Below are 19122 nucleotides of genomic sequence, written 5' to 3' on the forward strand. Positions count from 1 at the left end.
CTCAGCTTGACTGGACCAGTTGGTGACTGAGAGTGGAAGTTGTTGCAGGGGAGGCAGGAGCTCTAGGTGGGGTCAGACTATGGAGGAGCTTGGACTTAAACCTCCAGACCAGTGATTCCAATTTTGGCAGCGAAAGCAGATGCCCAAGCTTCTCTTCCGATAATTGCAATTAGACTTTCTGGAAGTGATGTTGCAGTCTTTGGTTTAATCAAGTTTCTGAGGGTCTCTTGGCCTGGCAGATTTGGGAACCGCTGCCAAAGGTATTAGGAGTTTAGGACATTTTTAAGCCTACATATTTACATGCTCAGATCTGCATTAGGAATATACTTCTACCATATTGTGTGCAGAGTGTTCTAGAGTTTGAGGAATTCAGAGGTCGCGGCGGTGGATCAGGTGACAGAAAGAACTTACACTCAGGCCGTGATGGTGGAAATGAGGAAGAGAGTCAGATTTGAGACATATTTCAGAGCTGGGTTTGACAGTGATTGATGGTGACTGAAATGGGGTGGCAGAGGGCAAGGGGCAAAGGTGAGATTTGGAGCAAGATTTGGGAATGTGGTTTGTTGTGATGGCATTAGCTAGCCCTGAGCATGTGGGGAATAAACTGCGATTCTTTGATTATTGGAAGATACATGAAAAGAAGAAATTCAAGGTTTTGCTAACTCTGAAGATAACCCAGAAAAAGATTTATATATGGAGATCTCTTGAGGAGTGAATATTCCTAAGAAAGCAGAAGTTAAGGCAATTGTAAGATGGTTCAGTTGGTATTTTTTCAAATGAAATATGATCTCTATTAACTGAAAAATGGGAAGGAATGAATCAAATACCCAGTGGACCCACAAAAGCAGAAGTTGTAAGTTAAATTTGGAGCAATAAGTCATCATCTGTAATCCTTAAAGCACTGAGGGATTTGCAAGTCCTATTTAGAGAGTAATAAAATTTAAATGATCAGTGTGATTATTAACAATATTGATTAATAACTTTGACCCTAAATATGCCTATGGGAAAAGGTGTTTCTGATTTCACGTCTCTGCAGTTTGCTAATAATATTGATCTTAATTATCGCATGCCTCTCAGAATCCATCTTTGTTATTTCATTTTACTTGCTAATAACAAGAAGCTCTCCATCTATTCCTGTGCCTTTTAATCTTGGTGTTTAAACATACAAGAGTGCCATTAAATGATTTGTTCTTGGTTTTGATGTATTCTTTGAAACATCCCTAATAACAAAGACTTTTAAAGGGTTTGAAGTTACCTTTTGGGGGTAAGGAGTGAAAAAAGACAATGCAGTTTTGGGGGGAGTTTCTCCTGGACACATATGGTCATGGCAACAATAATAAAATTGGAATTATTTTAAAAATTTCATAGCCTAAAGTATATATATTTACTATTTTTGAGGAGGGTAGGAACAATTTTGGCGAGGATGTAGCTCATGACATGAGCATATTATTCGAAAACTGGGATCTAGATGTGATCTAACTGAATAATTCAAAAAATGAATTAAGTCCCCAAAAATCTGTGGGAAAAGCACATGAAAGAGATATTTTTGGAATGGTTATAATCCCAGAGAAAATAAAGGCTCTTGGAATTTGCTTGGAGTCAACCAACATAATGAAAGTCTCTGGAGGGGCGCCTGGGTGGCTCAGTCGGTTAAGCGTCTGCCTTCAGCTCAGGTCATGATCCCAGGGTGCTGGGATCGAGCCCCATGTCGGGCTCCCTGCTCAGTGAGGAGTCTGCTTCTCCCTCTCCCTCTGCTCCTCCCTCTTTCTCTCTCCCTCTCAAATAAATAAATACAATCTTCAAAAAAGGAAAGAAAGCAAGAAAGAGAAAGAAAGAAAGAAAGGAAGAAAGAAAGTCTCTGGAACAACAGTTATAGATAGGTTGGTGAGCTCTCTGAGTTGGTTACAGGATGAAATGAAATCTTCAGATTCTTTAAGCTTATTGCTAAGATTGATGTATTATTTATTTACATTTAAATAATTTTTTATAGAAGACATTTTTGTCTTTTTGCTTTACAGGAGAGATAGTTATTACTTTTCCTTAGCTTCGAAATCATGAACTTACATTTTAATATTCAAGTCTATCAGTGCAGTTGACAATTTGGGTGTCCTGGAGGATGTCACTATTTCAAGCTCTGCGCGGTCACACGCTGACGACAGGTAGGGTGGAATCCTGCCATGGAGAGAAATCAGGGAGGACGAAGCTGGCAGGGGTACACGTGAGGCTGGCCTCTCACTTGACGTCCGCTCTCAGATCTCCCCAAATGATGATGATTTCTCTGCAGCGGGTGTTTTGTCTTCAGGTTGTTTCACGATCGACCATGGTCTAAAGCTTTTCTTAAGTGGAAAGAGAAGTCACTATCACAATGGTAAACATCATTGTTTAAAACATATTTGATAGATTTACTTGTTGTTCTGTCTCCGTCTTCTCTTCGTGCAAAATGCGTATCTGTCTGTCTTAATTATTCATTCTCCTGCCCCTCAGTTTATGAGCAAGCCTCTAACCTACATGTTAAATAAGAACCCAGGTTTTCTTCTCTGATTTTATAGCTATATTCATCAGAGACCAATTGAGTTATTCTAAGAGAATGTCATTTTGAAACACCTGTGTCTTTCATAATTAATGGAGGTCAGAGTTAAGTTTTATAGAGTCTCTAGATAAAATGAGTCATTTAGTTAATATACTCATGATGGCTTAACCTTTTCTTTAATGCTGGCTGAATTTTATTACTTTACATGAAGACACAAACGAACTTCGTCTATTAAGGCCTGCATTGCTCCCTCAGAGAATTTATTGTTGTGCTTAGTGATTTGTTGCTAATAGGCCACTAGGGAACATGATGGGACGCAGGAATGAGTTATACAATCCTACAATCAATAAAAAAATAAATTCCAGTGAGGAGGGAGAAAGCGCACTCAGATGTCTCGTGGGGAAACTGTCAGTTTGTGTCTGCCAAATTTAATGGCTTTGTGATTTGAATTATTCAGTCTGTTGGATCTATGTGTCCCTCATATAGTCTTACTCCTAAAAGTAATACAGTTATTAAATTTGAATGCACAATGTCAGATTTTATTCCAAGACATGTGAAAAAAAAGAGATCCATACCGAGGGAAGAAAAACTCATCCTTTTGTTCACTCTCGTCGTAAAACTGACCTTTACAGCGTGGTAAACTCTTGCTTTGTACCTCTGTAACGAGAGGGGGCAAATAGAAATACAGAATAGTTCCCCTTGAGCTGTGCAACTACTGCATTCTAAAACCTCTAATCTCTTAACCTGTTGCACCACTGCCTTTGTCCCCAAAGAATGGCAGTATTCCTTATTACTACCCATTTACCTCTCAGGGCGCTAGGAAGATGAATGAGACCACTTAAGTGCTTCGGCTTTGCTCAAAGCATTGCCCTACGAGAGAAACTGACCCTATATGAAACATTTGGTTAGCATTCCCTGTTGGCGGGGAGCCAGAACCATTATTTCTTCACATTGGAAAGGTTGGTAGCCTTTCTTGTGAACCTCACGTATATTGTTTTCCCTCCTCTGTGTGCTCAGGATTGCAAGATAAAGTCATTGACCCTCTCTGATGCCCTGGAGAACAGCCACTTCCAGGGACCATAGATCTCACTTTAGTGTGTGAGTGGCCCAACATCTGGGAATATCAATTTTTTATTCCCTTTAGAAGATTTTCTTTCATTTTGTAATCTTTAACTTCATAGGTCGTTGACCTCAACTGTGATGGATCAAGCTGTCTTGGGAGATTCGGGTCCCGCATGATGCTAGCTGGATTGGAGTGTGTCCAATAGCAAAAATGGACTCGAAGTGGTACTTGGAACCAAAGAGTTTGAGGAAAGGTGTTTGAGCATAGTAGAATCCACACTGTGTTTTGTCAGGTTCTTAGGTTCCAGGGAGGTGATTAGGGAGGTCCACAAATGTTTTGTTTCTACTTAGTTTTTTAAAGTATCTTTTAAATCGTTGAAAATCATGATAGATAAAGTGAATACTGAAAGGTGACATATTACTTATTTCTACTATTGAAAGGTCCAGGGAGGCATTAAACCATCTACTTGGATTTTGTGTAGACTACAGTCACGTATTTAACAGATTTTTGAAAGTCCCTACCAATTCTTGGGGCGCCTGGGTGGCTCAGTCGTTAAGCATCTGCCTTCAGCTCAGGGCATGATTCCAGGGTCCTGGGATCGAGCCCCGCATCGGGCTTCCTGCTCCGCGGGAAGCCTGCTTCTCCCTCTCCCTCTGGCTGTCGCTCTGCCTACTTGCGCTCTCTCGCTCTCTCTGTCAAATAAATAAATAAACTCTTTTAAAAAAAAAAAAAAGTCCCTACCAATTCTTTGTCTCCGAAATCAAACAAAAAATAGCGACAAAAATGTAACCAACTGACACAAAGATCGACCTTAAATAGATGCTGAGGCTGTGCAAAGTTACAGATGACATATTTCAAATAATTCTAGTTTAACAATTTTCAGTTAGCTTAATCAATTGACTATAATTAAGAAATATTATATGTAAATACTTGTTGAATGAGTTTTTGTTAATAAGGAATTATCTTTCTGGGGCGCCTGGGTGGCTCCATGGGTTAAGCATCCGACTATTTTGGCTCAGGTCTTGATCTCAGGGTCGTGAGATCTAGCCCTGTGTTGGGCTCCGTGCTGAGTGTGGAGCCTGCCTAAGATTCTCTCTCTCCCTCTCCTTCTGCCCCTACCTGCCCCCTCTCTCCCTCCCTGAAAAAAAAAAAAAAAGAGAAAGAGAAAAAAAAAAAGAAAAAGAATTATCCTTCCTCTCTTATGTCCTGAGATTTCATTTAAAGTGATTTTGAAATTTGGCACTGAGTTCTAAAAAGCAAAAACACTCAAAGTATTTCTCATAATTTATTGAAATATGTCAGGATAACAGGTCTTTCATCCAATGGTCACATAGTCATGCAACTCTCTTGGCCATCTGGTATCTAAAAAGAGTCACGGTCTTTCAGGAATTTGTGTGACTTAAGTATACCGAGACATGGTATAGCGTAGCTCTCTCAGTGTCATAAATGAAGAGACGTGGGCTCTCTTAAAGTACAGGCAGGCAGTTTCAGGAAGAATTTGTGGGAAATAAGGAGGGAGAAAGGAGGCGCCATGTAATCAGACCAGTAGGATTAACATGTTCGCTTAATGGGGAGACATATGTCGCAGTCAGATCTCAGCCCTAGGGGTGAGAATCAATTACCTAGAATCAAAAGCTTGCCATTAGCAGCGTTGAGACTTGAATCATCTCAAAACGATATGCAAATGCACCTGTGAATTGAAATGAAGACATGAAATACTTGTGCTGTAACAACTATTACTGTGTTTCTGTGTGTGTGGGGGTGGGGGGGTGTGGGGCTGGTGAAATTAGGAAGGCGTCCTGGGATGACTGGCTGGTGAAGCTGCGTGGCACGGTGGGCCAAGGGAGAGCACAGCGTGAGAGGTCTTGATAGTAATGCTGGGACTTTATCTGATCCTAATAATCTCGAATAAATTGCATCGTACCTCTTCATTTGCAGATGTTTCCTCATCAGCACACTGAAGGTGTATACCTTCTAATGACGACTCAGCTTTAGAGTTCCTGAATTCTCTGCCTTTTTTTTTTTAGATAAAAAAAAAACAAACCGAGGATGTTTTAAAAATCATGACTGGTTTGCAATCTTGTAACCCAGAAAATACCAAAGGAGAAGTTCCAGTCCTTTTTGATGCTTCTCTCCACTGGGGCCCTGGGCATGGCGGCGGCGGCGGCGGCGGCGGTGATGGTTGTGGCGGCCTCTCATAATTACCGTGGCTCTTTCTCTCTCCCCTTGCCTTCTGTTCCCCTCCCGTGTGTCTCCACCATACTGACACATTACTGACCAGATGGTGGCGAGGGCACCATCGCTGTGAGGTGTTCAGGGGAGTAAGAGTAGATGGTTGAAATTCACCAGCAATGGCGGGGGGCAGGGAGGGCTACTTTTTTTTTTTTAAAGATTTTTATTTTTGATTTATTTATTTGAGAGAGAGAGATTGAGAGAGAGAGAGCACGAGAGGGAGGAGGGTCAGAGGGAGAAGCAGACTCCCCGCCGAGCAGGGAGCCCGATGCGGGACTCGATCCCGGGACTCCAGGATCATGACCTGAGCTGAAGGCAGTCTGCTTAACCAACTGAGCCACCCAGGCGCCCCAGGGAGGGCTACTTTTACAGACTGTCACCTGATAGTGGAGTGAATTTTGCTTGGGGACATGTGGATTGAGAATGTGGCATGTTTCTTATCATAAATCAGCGTCTTCTTGTCTTGGTCTCTTGGGGCTGCTAGAACAAAACTCGACAGACTTGCGCGGCTTATAAACAATGGAAATTTATTTCTCACAGGTTTGGAGGCTGGGAGTCCAAGATCAGGGAGCATGGCTGGGTTCTGGGGAGGGCCCTCTTCCGGGTTGCAGATGGCTGACGTCTCACTGTGTCTTCCCATGGTAGAAAGGTGAAGAATCTCTGGAGCCTCTTTTATCAGACCATTAATACCACGGATGAAGGCTCCACCCTCATGACCTAATCATCTCCCAAAAGTCCCACCTCCTATCACCATCATCTTTGGGGGTTAGGATTTCAACATAAGAATTTTGGGGAGACACAGACATTCACACCACAGCCCTTCCCTCATGGACAGCACCTGAAAACTGGACCCAGGCGTTTCAAAGAATGATTTCGATACCTCCTCCGACCCACTCCCCAAGTAGAGAGAGGTCTTGGAACTTTTCTTTCCAGTTGTCCTGTCCAGAGCTCTACAGAGCGTGGTGGGCACAACCATCCTCTTCCCTCAGTGGTGTGAAGGAAACTCCAGCTCTTGGTTGTGTGTGAGAAGTGCCTTTCTAGAAAGTTCCCAGATATGGATGTGTCTGTGTGCGCGCACGCATGTGTATACACAGCAGGGGGGTGGGTGTATGATGGGAGGATGGGGAGGGGGGGTGGCCTTGCAACCTCATCGGAGCCCTTAGGTAATTAATTGATTAAAAATATGAATAATTTCTTGTTTACCATAAGTATTTACAGAAAAAGTCTTTTTTAAAAGAGCTAGTGAGTGTGAAGAGTGTGAAGACTATGTCCCAGAACCATAAGCTAAACAGTGCTGTCTTCTGTTCTAAAAAGCCCATAGGGCCATACCATCCCTACTGACAGCAACCCCCCACTCCTGAACACCCAGTCACGCTGCCTTATGCCTAAAACCGGAAATGCCTGGAGAGCAGAAGTTCTCTGTCCTCCGTCCAATGGAGAATGTACTGAGAATTTCAGTGTGTTTGGAAATTTCAGTATTTTCCATAGACTGTCTAGAAGTGACTACAGTTGATGGAGTGCTTGCAATGGCTCAGACCCCATTCTACATGTTTTCCTTGGATGTAACCCTCCCAACAGCCGCAGGGCGTAGGTAGGACTCTTAGCCCCATTTTACAGATGAGAAGACTGAGGCGCAGAGCACTTAAGCTTCCTTCCCGAGGTTGTGTAAGTGGCACAGCTTGGGCTTTTGCACGGATATTCTTTACCATGGGGTGATCCCACCTCCCAGAGTCAAGGCACGGTAACCGCCTTCAGCATCCTGCAGGCAGGAAGCCAGTTACGAGACCGGCGCCAGGGTAGGGAGCCATGGTGCTCATAAAGGCAATGTGTGCATTACGGCCCGTTAATGCCCCTCCTGCCACTCGTAAGCCTCTCATCTGAAAGATTGATCTCTGCGGGTGTCTCGATTTCTAGCTTCTCTTGGAGGAGTCATGCTGGCCTCTCTTTCACATCAGGTGAAGGCTTGGCCCATCTTCCGATGCTCGCCAGCCTCCAGTGGCGCTTTCCTTGGCAGCTCAGTGACGCTCTTGCATGCACACACCGGGTTCACATTCCTTCTCCTGCAGGAAGATGTTTCTGTTGGAAACCTTGCCTCTGCATGGTGCCCGACCAAATAAAAATAGACTCTGCTGTCACATTCCCTCGTCAGAGGCATCCTTAATCTGGGTCCGCAGAGAGGGCTGTGGGCTGCCTGTAATAAAAGAGAGGGTACGTTTCCCCCAATGGCTTTTTGGCATGAGCCAAGCCATGCTTCCGGGAGCTTCTCTGGCATTATTTCAGAGGTAAAATTGGAGGTTCGGAAAGAGTGTGGTGAAGAGGCTGCTGAAAGGCTCAGGAGGCAGCAGTGTTCGCTGAGTGTGGGACAGCAGGGCCCCCCGTGCTGGGGGACAAACCGGGAGACAGCAGAATGCCCAGGGCTGAGTCGCTCGAAAAGTGAGCTTGTCCCTTTCCTTCCTCCAAGCAGTGCGCACACACATGCTGCTGGATGCGGGCTTCCCTCTTGGCCCTGCCTTCCCATCCTTGCCCAGGCAGTAAGGCTGTTTCTCAGTCTCCCCAAGGGCATGCCCGTGGCTGACTTGGCTGTCACTCGTCACTCCCCCCGGGACAGCGTGGCCATTTCTGACATCTACCCACCTCCCCGGATAGTGAAAATAAGGTACTCTAGCTTCCGGCTGCTGTCGGGACACTTTCCTTACTCTCTTATGCCGTGAAAATCATCTCGGGGCGCCCGTTACATGAAAACGGCAGCTTCTTGGAGACCCTCCCCCCCGCTCATGCGTTCATAGCATCTGCTTTCCATTCTACGCCCGTTCTCCTGCACTTACTATTCACACCTGGGCTCACTTTCTTCTTCACGGTGCGCGGAATGTGGCTCCAGCTGCACCAGCTCCTCGTCGGCGCGCGGCGAAGGGGGCAGTCACGTCCTGAGTCTGAGGCCAGAGCGTCGCCCACTAGGGAGGCCAGTGTGTTTCTAAAAGCTACAGTGATAAAGTGCAAGGGACTGATATTAGTGTTTACCCCCTGTGATGCTGATCTCGACCGCATATTTCATTGTTGAAAACAGATAGTTTCCTTTTCTCTGCTTTCTTGCTTCACACTTGGGCAGCCAGCGGGGGGCGGAGGGGGGCCCTTTCAAACCCATGATGGCAGACTGATGAGTTTATGCTTCTAAACATGCACACACTGAATCCATCCAACAAGAGAGAACACTGTAATGCTCAGACTATGGTTGAATTCAAAACCTGGATGTGTTGTAATTGTAAATCGTGGCGAATGTAGGTGATCTTTAAGAATGGAAGACTCATGAACGGTTTTGTATTCTCTTACTTAATTTAAACTCAATTTCAGAATCCATTGCCCGTATCCTTTGGTCCTTTCCACATAGAACAAGAGAGTCAATTAGTAATTGAGATTTCCGTTAGTCACACACCAAACACACACACACACACACCTTATTCCTTAACTTTCTTGCCGTCCCAGATGTGCACCTGTTGACACATTGAATGCCTCTCTGAACTCCGAGGTGCAAGGAAAAACGTGCTAAACACATTCTTAGCAGGAGAAGGTTTAGGAAGCCAAAAATCATTACTTTGTTTTCCCTTGTTCTCATAATTTTTATGACCTGTAATATTTTGCATCTATTAAAAATAATAACTGTTCTCTTTTTGTATTTTGTAGAAACTACCTCTTCAGGTTACAGCTTGAGGATTTGTCTCTGATCCAGGTAGGTGCAGTTTATCTTGCTCGAGCTTTCATTTTCCATCCCAATTAACTTGCCGTTGGAGGGCATGAAGGCAGATGTCTGTTAAGGTACTAATCACAGCGGAGCGGGGGGTGCATTTCCCCAGCGGGCCAGGCTGCAGGACTCCTGGCTGCCCTGTGTGACATGACTCATCACCTGCCTTCGTTCCCCACCGGCCCTTTTCTCCTTCCGTGCAGCCTTCCTTTCATGGGCCTCATCCCGATTTATTCTTTGTCAAATGGTAGATAATTCAAAGGACACTTCCTCAATGTCTGGGAGCACCCTTCCCCCCAGTCAGAAGAGTCACTGATTATTTAGTTTGCTGCCTTCAGCCATCAGATTTTTGTAAAAGGCAGTTTCCTTAGAAAGACATCTTTGTTTCCTCTTTATTGCCTATAATGATGTCAATATGAATATAGGGGTTAAAAACCACATGGAGCAAAGAATAAGTGATAAAATAGCAGATAAAAATGCAATTTATCTACTTCCGGTTTTACTGTTTGAAGAAGGAGCCTGAGATCCTTCTGCCTGAATAGAGTATGTATTTTAGTGGAAGTGTCTGGTAACCAGGGTTTCCTTCGACAAGGGGAGAGTTAAGAGGACATGAATATCTCCCTGGCCGAGCATCTGGAACTCCTCCACGGAATGTGCCAGAACTCCTGGTCACTGTGCAGCTTCGGAGAAGTTCTTCAACCAGTTTTCATATCACCCTCGTGTACTAAAGCTCTAAGAAGTAGTGGAGAGAAGTTGAGACTAGCTTCTTCTCTATGTAATGCTTATATTTGTGAACATCCAGGAAACTTCAGAGCAAGGATTTAATATTAGGCCTATCTTTTATTCACCAGGGCCTCAAAATACGCCAAAGCTAATTTTGGTAAAAAAGCAAGGGCTCTGAAGATCTGTAGACCCGGGTTTGGGATATAGCTTCATGCATCCCAGCAACTGTGTGTTTCCTCATCTGTGAAATGGCCACAAGGCACTGATTATCCTCACACTGTCACTGCTAAAATTAAGTAAAGGAAGGTGTGCAAAAGGGAGAAGGCATAGTAACTTCTCAACAAATGTTAATTGCTTTTGTTTTTAAAAGTGATGACGACAAATAATGACTTATTATCATAATCATTTCAACACACCAGCCGAGAATTAATTGTCTTGCCACTGCAATTTAGTATAAAAGTCTTTAAATGAGTTGCTTTGTCGGTTACAATCATGAATGTATTATTAAGTTATCAAAATGATCAGCAGTTTAACCAAAGTACTGCTTTAAAACTCTGATTTTTCAATGATCTTTTGTCAAAGGTATAGATCTTTCAATAGATGGGAACTATATATTCTGCGCATTTTGATTCTCATGGTGTACTAGATTATCTGCCACAGTGTGTGTGGGAAAAAGCGGAGCGTGTAGACGTGGGCACAAACATCTGTTTACGCGTACGCACTCATTTCCTTGTCTCTCAGTTGTCTCGGCTGAGAGGGTCTGGAAGCATTGGCATACCAGTAGCAATGAGCTCATTTAAAGTACAGTTCACAGTTCTTGTTTTTTTTTTTTCTTAAGATTTTATTTATTTGAGGGAGAGAGAGCACCCACAATTGGGGGGGAGGGGCAAAAGGAGAGGGAGAAGCAGGCTCCCCGCTGAGCAAGGAGCCCAATACGAGACTCGATCCCAGGATCCTGGGATCATGACCCAAGCTGAAGGTAGATGCTTCACTGACTGAGCCCCCCAGGTGCCCCTGCAGTTCTTGGTTTCTAAATTTAATTCTCCACTAATAGGAACCACAGTTTCTTGGAGAAGTAGCTGGTTCCAGGGCCTGGGCAGTGAAAGTCCCAGAGAAGCCCGGAATATCTTGTTTCAGGAATTAAGGACATATTCAAAGCATGATGAGGGCAGGTCAGAAGGTCCTAGGAGCCAGCTGGAAATGGGCTCACTGAAGAAATCTGGGATAATTTGATTGTTAAATCATGATGTATAATCAGTCTCAGTTTATAACATGAATAAACTAAGAATCAGTGAGGATATACTAACATCAAAATAACTGAATAAGTACACAGATAGGGAGAAGGGACCGTTCTTCCTTCTGTAAATGCCAGCCGACAAATATTGAAGGGATGATTTAATTACAAAATTCTGACTTGGCAACCATGATACTAAAAATTGATTCAGGCATAAATGATCAATGGCTGTGAAAATGTATGGGTGAGACTTTGATGATGACCAAGATATTCATGTAGTCTCAAAGTATTTACCTATAACATATTTATTCATTATAAAAGGAAAACTGTCTTTTGATGGTGAAGAAACCCAGCCAGTCCCACCATAACCAAGTAATCAAGGGTCCCCTTCACCGGTCATGGGACAAAGAGCCAGCAAACGTGTCCTGATAGAATGTACGGAGAAGGACACAGCAGGATTTCCTTGGTGTTTGAACTACAGATTATAACCAGTTTCATCAGGAGGAACATCACACAGACCAAAACTGAGGGGCATTCTATAAAAAATTGGCCTCCACTCTTCAAAAATCACCAGGCCATGAAAGGCATGGAAAGAAAGAAGGGCTAGTCCCTCATCAAGGAGACAAAGTGGCATGGCAATCAAATGAAACACTTGGTCCAACTCATATCTTGGAACAGAAAAAAAAAATTTTTTTTTTCTTGCTATCAAGGACACTATTGGGACAACTGGCAAAATTTTAACGTCTGGGGACGCCTGGGTGGCTCAGTCGGTTGAGCATCTGCCTTCAGCTCAGGTCATGATCCCAGAGTCCTGGGATCGAGTCCTGCATCGGGCTCCTTGCTCACCGGGGAGCCTGCTTCTCCCTCTGCCTGCCGCTCCCCCTGCTTGTGCTCTGTCTCTCTCTGGCAAATGAATAAATAAAATCTTTTTTTTTTTTAAAGATTTTATTTATTTATTTGAGAGAGAGAGAATGAGAGAGAGAGAGTACGAGAGGGAAGAGGATCAGAGGGAGAAGCAGACTCCCTGCTGAGCAGGGAGCCCGATGCGGGACTCGATCCCGGGACTCCAGGATCATGACCTGAGCCGAAGGCAGTCGCTTAACCAACTGAGCCACCCAGGTGCCCATAAATAAAATCTTAAAAGAAATTTTTAAATGTCTGTAGATGAGAGAGTAGAAATGTATTTTCTGATTTTGATAACTGTGATGTGATTATGTAGGGAAGTGATCTTGTTCTTTGGACAAACCTACTGAGATAAGTAGGGGTAAGGGGTATGGTTTTTCCGACATATTCTGAAATCATTTAAGAAATTATAACACGTGCACCCAGAGAGAAAGAAGCAAATGTGATAAAAATAATTAATGGGGAAATTGAATAATTTAGATGAAGGGCTTATTAGAGTCCACTGTGTTTTTCTTGCAAATTTTCTTTAAGTTATTGCAAAATAAAGAGATGCAAAGAATTGGACCATGCCTTCGCCACGGACGCATGTTTGCCATTGCTGTGGTGGCGGGGAAACCCAGTTCTCTTCCCATCATTGCTTCCCATTGTTGTGATGTCCTTTTGGTGGAAATCAAGGGTAGGTCGTTGATGGAGCTGAACTGTGGAAAAGCCATCAGCATCACCACCTGGTGAGAGAGAGAGAGCACAGAAGGCCCAGCAAGAAGACTGTGACTTCCTGAACGGGGGCTTTGACAACACAGCCCTTGTGACAGTTGTCAGACGTCACCTTGACTTTGGTGCAAGACAGCACAGCTCTCCTCTCGGACGTTTTGTGGTTGTGTGCGCTGCTCGGGAGCCTACTGTGTACTCAGTGTGCAGAGAGATAAAGCTTGCGGTTCTTCTGCACAGACTGTTCCTTCTGACATGTCTTCGGTAAAGCGGTCTTATTGATTTCTATGAATAATTTATTTTAATTTAAATGACGATTTCCAAGGGTGACCAAAAAGGGAGGCGTACGGATAAACAGAGGGTTGTGCCGGTGTCATAAATGTTGCCGTCCAGTAGAAACATAGTGTAGGCCTCATGGCTAGTTGATAGAAACTGGTGGTCACATTCGACTGAACACAGAGAAATGGGGATTATTTTTAATAGTATATTGGTCTTAACTCATCGTATCAAAAATGTTATTTCCATATGAACTCATTACAAGAAATTAATGAGATGTTACGTTTCTTCTTCTTCTTCTTTTTTTTTTTTTTTGCATTAAATCTGTAAAATCTTGTGTGGATTTTACACACAGAGCACACTGTGATTCGGACTAGCCCCCGTGCAGGAGCTCAGCCTGGCAGTTGACTGTGGCATTCTAGAGAGTGCGTGCAGAAGCCTTTATGACTTGAATGCATTCAGTTATGTTGTAGAAATGTTATTTTCTACAAGGATCAGCTGGATTAATTTGAATATCTCAGGCTAATAAAATTACCTCCTTCCTTCTCTCACTAAAGATAAAAAAAAAAATGATTGTTTAAACATGAGAAATAAGGACGCTGAGATGAGGGAAAAACAAATTGCAACGAAGTGGAGAGAATCGGAGTTGAGAATCTGCAACAGCCCTTGTTTCTCACCCGACAAGGCTTCATTTGCTCTTGCCCCCCTCCGGGTGACAGCGGGGTCCACTTCCTGGTGGCCATGAGCTTTTTTCATGTCTCTCCCCATCACCTTGAGGCGCCTCCTCCTGGTGGGTCATGTCCAGCTGCTTATAGCTTCCTAACCTGGAGGCTCTTCCCCAGCAGCAAACATTTGCTCTTGCTGTCCTCTCTGGCAAACTCTTTTTACCCCAACCTCTTCTTAATCTCGGAAAAGGCTACCGATCCTGAGTCCCCCAAAGGCGCCCGACCCGAGTTACCCCCTCTTTGTAACTTATCCCAAGTCAGTTTCAGTTGCTGACCCCCGGATGCCTTTCACAGCCTTACAGCCTCCATTTCTGACGAGCCCTCACTGTGTCTCACACTCTGTGTCACGAGGAGTGTTCTCTTTCTGTCTCATTGGTGTTGGTTGAAGTGGATCATTAGATTAGGTTACCCGGCAAGTGGTAGACTCGAGACAAATATCTGTTGAATTTGAGTAATATGTTTGCTCTTTAATTTTCTGAACTTCTCATTAGTGAGGTCTAGGTAAGCTTCATATTTTGTCCCTAAATTTGAGGAAAGGAACACAACTGAGAGACTAGAGCAATGAGCAGTGCTTGCTGGAAGAGGCATCCAGCAACACGTGTATACACCCTCTCTCCCCAAAGGATGATTCTAGGACGAAAGGGCTAACTGCTGGCTCTGATTTGTTCCCTTCTGACACGCCAGTCACCTGTCTGCTCAGTCCTGCTGTACACTCTTCCTCTGCCCCAAATTCGTCTCCTGCCTTGACAGTGTCTTAGGATCAGTAACGAGAAAGAAGATGTTGATTAATGTTCCTTCTTTTCCTCCTACCGAGTGGTAGTTACAGAATTCTAGAGACTGTCCCCTGTCAGTGTCCCCCACATTCAGTGTGCTGCGTTACACAGAGTAGCCAGCACAGCTCTTGGCCAGGGCAGGAGCACAGTGAGCACCTCTCGGTGGACCCTCTCCCACGCCCCTTCCTCAGGTCCCCACACTGGTGATCCCAGTTTGTGTTGTTTGTTGAGAGGAGAAGGGGAGGGGCCAGGTGTTAGTCCTCTCGGAGCAGTGAAGGGAGGATGGGATGCAAGGTGTTGGCATTACACATGGGAGTCAGAGCATGTTGTCCATCCAGACGTGGTCATGCCCTGGGGCTCAGCTTGTGGAACTGTGCCGAAATCCCCTGCTGAGAAAAGTGGACTTTGGTGGAGTGGCCTCAGAAGGGGAAAACTCAGATTGCCTGACAAGCCTGATGCTGAAAGCATTCTGGAACTGGAGTCAACAGCACCCCGAATCACAGAGTTCTTTTTTCCCTTTGCCGTCTCTAGCAAGGGTGAGACATCACTGGCGGGGTTTCCAGAGCAGTAAAGATTTGAGCCGGGATTGGGTTGGGGCAGAATTCCTCTGTTACCCTGAGTGAACATGATCTGTTTGAGGAAAGTCTCTTGGCATCACCACAAAAATATGCACATATAAATATACCATGAGGTAAAATGCCTATACGCAGAATATTTGTTACGATTTGCAAACAGGCATACCTTTTGTATTAAAGCGAGAGATCAAGAGTTGCTTTAATTTAAGGAAATAAAACCTGTTTTTCATCAGTGTCTGGAGAATCAGATTATCAATGTGATATCCTTTCTAAGGCATCTTTCCACTCAGAGACTGTGATAAGTTTCCTTGTGGCCTCCAAGTGCTGAAATTTAGCCGTGGCATCTTGAAAACCAATCAGGCATAGTGATAGAAGACGTGGCATTCACCATTATGCATCTCTCCTACTTCTTGTCATGATAACAGATTCCACTCTTCAACATCACTTTTCTTCTTGCCTTGATCACGGCAGTTATTTTTCAGGAACAAAGAAGCTTTTTGAAAAATATAAAAATGCAGCTGGCTTCAAGACTAATTGACAACATTTGCCCATCTAGGATCGTGCCTCGGATGGCCCAAGGTAGACACTCTTTGAAGAGCGTCCTAAGAACACAAAGGGGCTGCAGCTCATTTAGCCTCCCTATCTTGCTAATATTCTTCTGGGAAATTGCTCAAAATCCATTTTTATATTGTTTTCTTACCGAGGGAAAGGAATTCACAGCCTATTTCTCGCTTAACAACTGCTGGAATAAGCAGAAAAATTGAAATCTGTGTTCCAATTTGCCACCTGCCTCTCCACGATTTGTGAGTTAAAAAACTGTTAAGTCTCTGACAACCTGGTCAATATTGGTAGAGATTTCTCTTGGAAGTGAGGGTAGATGTTGACTTTGTTTCCTGAATCTTTAGGTTTGGGGAATTGACTTTCAACTTGAGACAGTTTCTAAACCAGTGTTTCTCAACTGGGGCTGCTTAACCTGCTGGGAATCTCTGCTTTTCGCCACTGGTGGGGGCCGCTACGGGCATGCGGTGGGTGGAAACCAGGGATGCTGCTCTGTATCCTACAATGCACAGGGCAGCATCTCCCCACTCTGCAAAGACTATCCTGGCTCAGGGTGGTAGTAGCACCAATGCTGAAACCCCACATTAGATCATCGCTGCCTCTCTCCTACATGCTTTGAAGAAGCCACTTCCCTAGTCTGTGAAGTTAAGATTACTTCATTGAATCTGTGAGATTTTTGATGTGCTTAAGGAACCTTTCTCTTCCGATTTCTTCATATACTTAACCGAACACATGTATGAAACCTTAGTGGCCATTTCTAAAGAAGCTGCTGGAATTCTTGAGTTTAGATGGCTTCCTTTTGTCAGTATGTGATTAAATTTAAAAATAAATTCAGTCAATTTATAATGCCAGTACCTCTCTGATAGGTCATAACAATACGATGTAACTACCCTCTGCTGGAATTCTTTTGTATAATTTAAGGAATGACGTATTACTTAATAATTTAGAATAACTATTCAAATGAGATATTCATATGGACTAATTATTTAAATCAAGTTTTATATTTATATCGAACAGGGAGAGATCAGTTTCTACTGTGGTCCTCAGAAATCATAATTCTAAACTTTATTTCTGCCTTTCTTTGTCAAACATGTTCCTAAAATCATGGTATTGTAGAAGTGGAAGGAATCATAGAGATCATTGTTGTTAAAACCTTTCAGGGGTCTGCAAACCAGGGCTGTGGCTCACAGTTAGTTTCTTGGAACACGGCCACGCCCATTCATTTGCATATTGCCTGCCTGGTATTATAGTTCCTGATGTTTCTCGGCACGCAGACACAACCATGTGTCTCGTATATTGTCTACCTCTGCTGCAGAGCAGGGTTGACCAGTTGTCACAGAGACTGCCCTGCCTGCAAAGTCTAAACTATTTGCTAAGTGACCCTTTAAGGAAAGGTTTGTCACGGTATCTGGTACATAGCAAGTTCTCAGTGAGTGTTTCCTGAATGGATGAGTGAACACAGTATGAGGCAGTGTATTTTGTTTTGTTTTGTTTTTAGTTTTTCAGACAGTATTTGGTTGCTGTGTTTATTTTGAGTCCATGCCCAGTGCCTTCGTGGTCCCAGGTGACCTTCGTCCCCACATTCTGGACTCTTGGGGAACATTCCCTGTTCAAGTGCTGTTTATCTACCCATGTATTCAAACATCTTTACTTTTCTTTTCTCATAACTTTCTGGAGGATATGTGGTTGTTTATGTGAATTTTATACTGATGACTAGGATTTTACTAGTTTCAGAGTCTCGGTGAAGGTGAGCTAACTGCCGTCTACAGATAGTCCTGTACTCTCAGTGGCTGAACACACACGCGCACACACACACACACACACACACACACACACACACAAAGCCTATTACTCACTTCTCACTTGCATGACAGTCCAGCACAGAGGCTGTGGGGGCCCCGATCTATGCTGCCGTCCAAGAGCCCAGGATGTTCTGCATTATGTGCCCCCGTCTTCAACCCACATCTGCAGGAGCAGCGTGGAAGGAAGAATGGAAAACCACACAGAGGAGATCATATGGGCCATGCCCGGAAGTGGCACATCTCCCTCTGCCCTAATTCCAGTGGCCATCACTCAGTCACATGGCCTCCGTCAACTGTAAGGGGGGATGGGAAGTATAGTTTGCAAAACCAGGAAGAGGCACAGAACTGGGACATTAGGATCGTGGCAGGCTCTAGCATTTTTCCCAGACAGTGCTAGGACAGACAAGACTAGCCGCTAGGGATGCCCTTACTGCTCCCGGCTCTCCATCGCCTCTGCTCCATCACTGCCGTTCTAATTTTCTACTACACGCAAACCCACTTATTCACACTCCCAACATTTCTGTAAACAACACAGTGGAGATACTTCGAATAAACCACTTTGGACCTCAGTTTTCTCCATGGTGTATTTTGGAGACAAGAGCCAAGATGAAGAGTGGAGTAACCCTGCCATCCCTTTCAGCCTTAATATCTCCGTGTCTGCCATCCTTCTACTTTCTCTTTCTTCTGTCATTGCCCAAATGACTCCTGGATTTCTCTTCTTTAAGGAGAACTTTTCCCACAGTCGGAAATGTGGCATTATGCTTATTTGAGGCAACTGCAATGACCCAGTTGCCATGCAGTCATGATGACAACAGTAGTAGCAAGAGCAGGTGGCCCTCACTCTACCCTTACTCCGTACTCAGCTCTTCACATGCATCGTCTGTCTCGACTTGCACCCTCTCAACATCCTTAAGGTTGAAGTTCTATTATTTTTAATATTTTTTAGTGGAGGAGTTGAAGTCAGAGGTGTTTCTGTGATTGAACCAACACTGCCCAGCTGGCATGTGACTGAGTTGAGATTTGGACCTGGGTGTGTTGGGCTCCGGGGGACAGGCTCTTCATCACTAACCAGTACGCTACTTTCTTGTGCTCGTTGGTGTGGGCTGCCATACCGTCTGTGGTTGACAGCTGGCTCACAGGGAATGCAGTGGGTAATTTATAATGACGAGTTATATCTGGATTTTAGGTTGGGGTTCCTAGAAGTCAGAGACAGGATTCCGTATGCTTGTGCTCTGTTGAGGGCATGTTCTTAGCAGGTGAGGAGTGAGGAATATAGCAGAGAGT

At 44.2% G+C, this 19122-nt stretch overlaps 1 protein-coding gene across 17 annotated transcripts in view; it reads left to right on the forward strand.

The window, feature by feature from the left end:
- SEMA5A (semaphorin 5A) overlaps window positions 1-19122 on the forward strand; it is a 478910-nt gene that overhangs the window by 209005 nt on the left and 250783 nt on the right. For all 17 annotated transcript variants that reach the window (XR_012377654.1, XR_012377655.1, XR_012377662.1 and 14 more), the window contains one exon: window positions 9504-9549. Coding sequence is in view for 2 of the 17 variants with exons in the window: in XM_073891093.1 (XP_073747194.1) it covers window positions 9504-9549 (46 nt within the window). In the remaining 15 variants the exon portion in view is untranslated. The remainder of the gene's footprint in view (window positions 1-9503; window positions 9550-19122) is intronic.

Source organism: Callorhinus ursinus, unplaced genomic scaffold (genome assembly GCF_003265705.2).
Source record: "Callorhinus ursinus isolate GAN/ISIS: 27379988/994484 unplaced genomic scaffold, GSC_fseal_2.0 scaffold3, whole genome shotgun sequence".
NCBI classification, from domain to species: domain Eukaryota; kingdom Metazoa; phylum Chordata; class Mammalia; order Carnivora; family Otariidae; genus Callorhinus; species Callorhinus ursinus.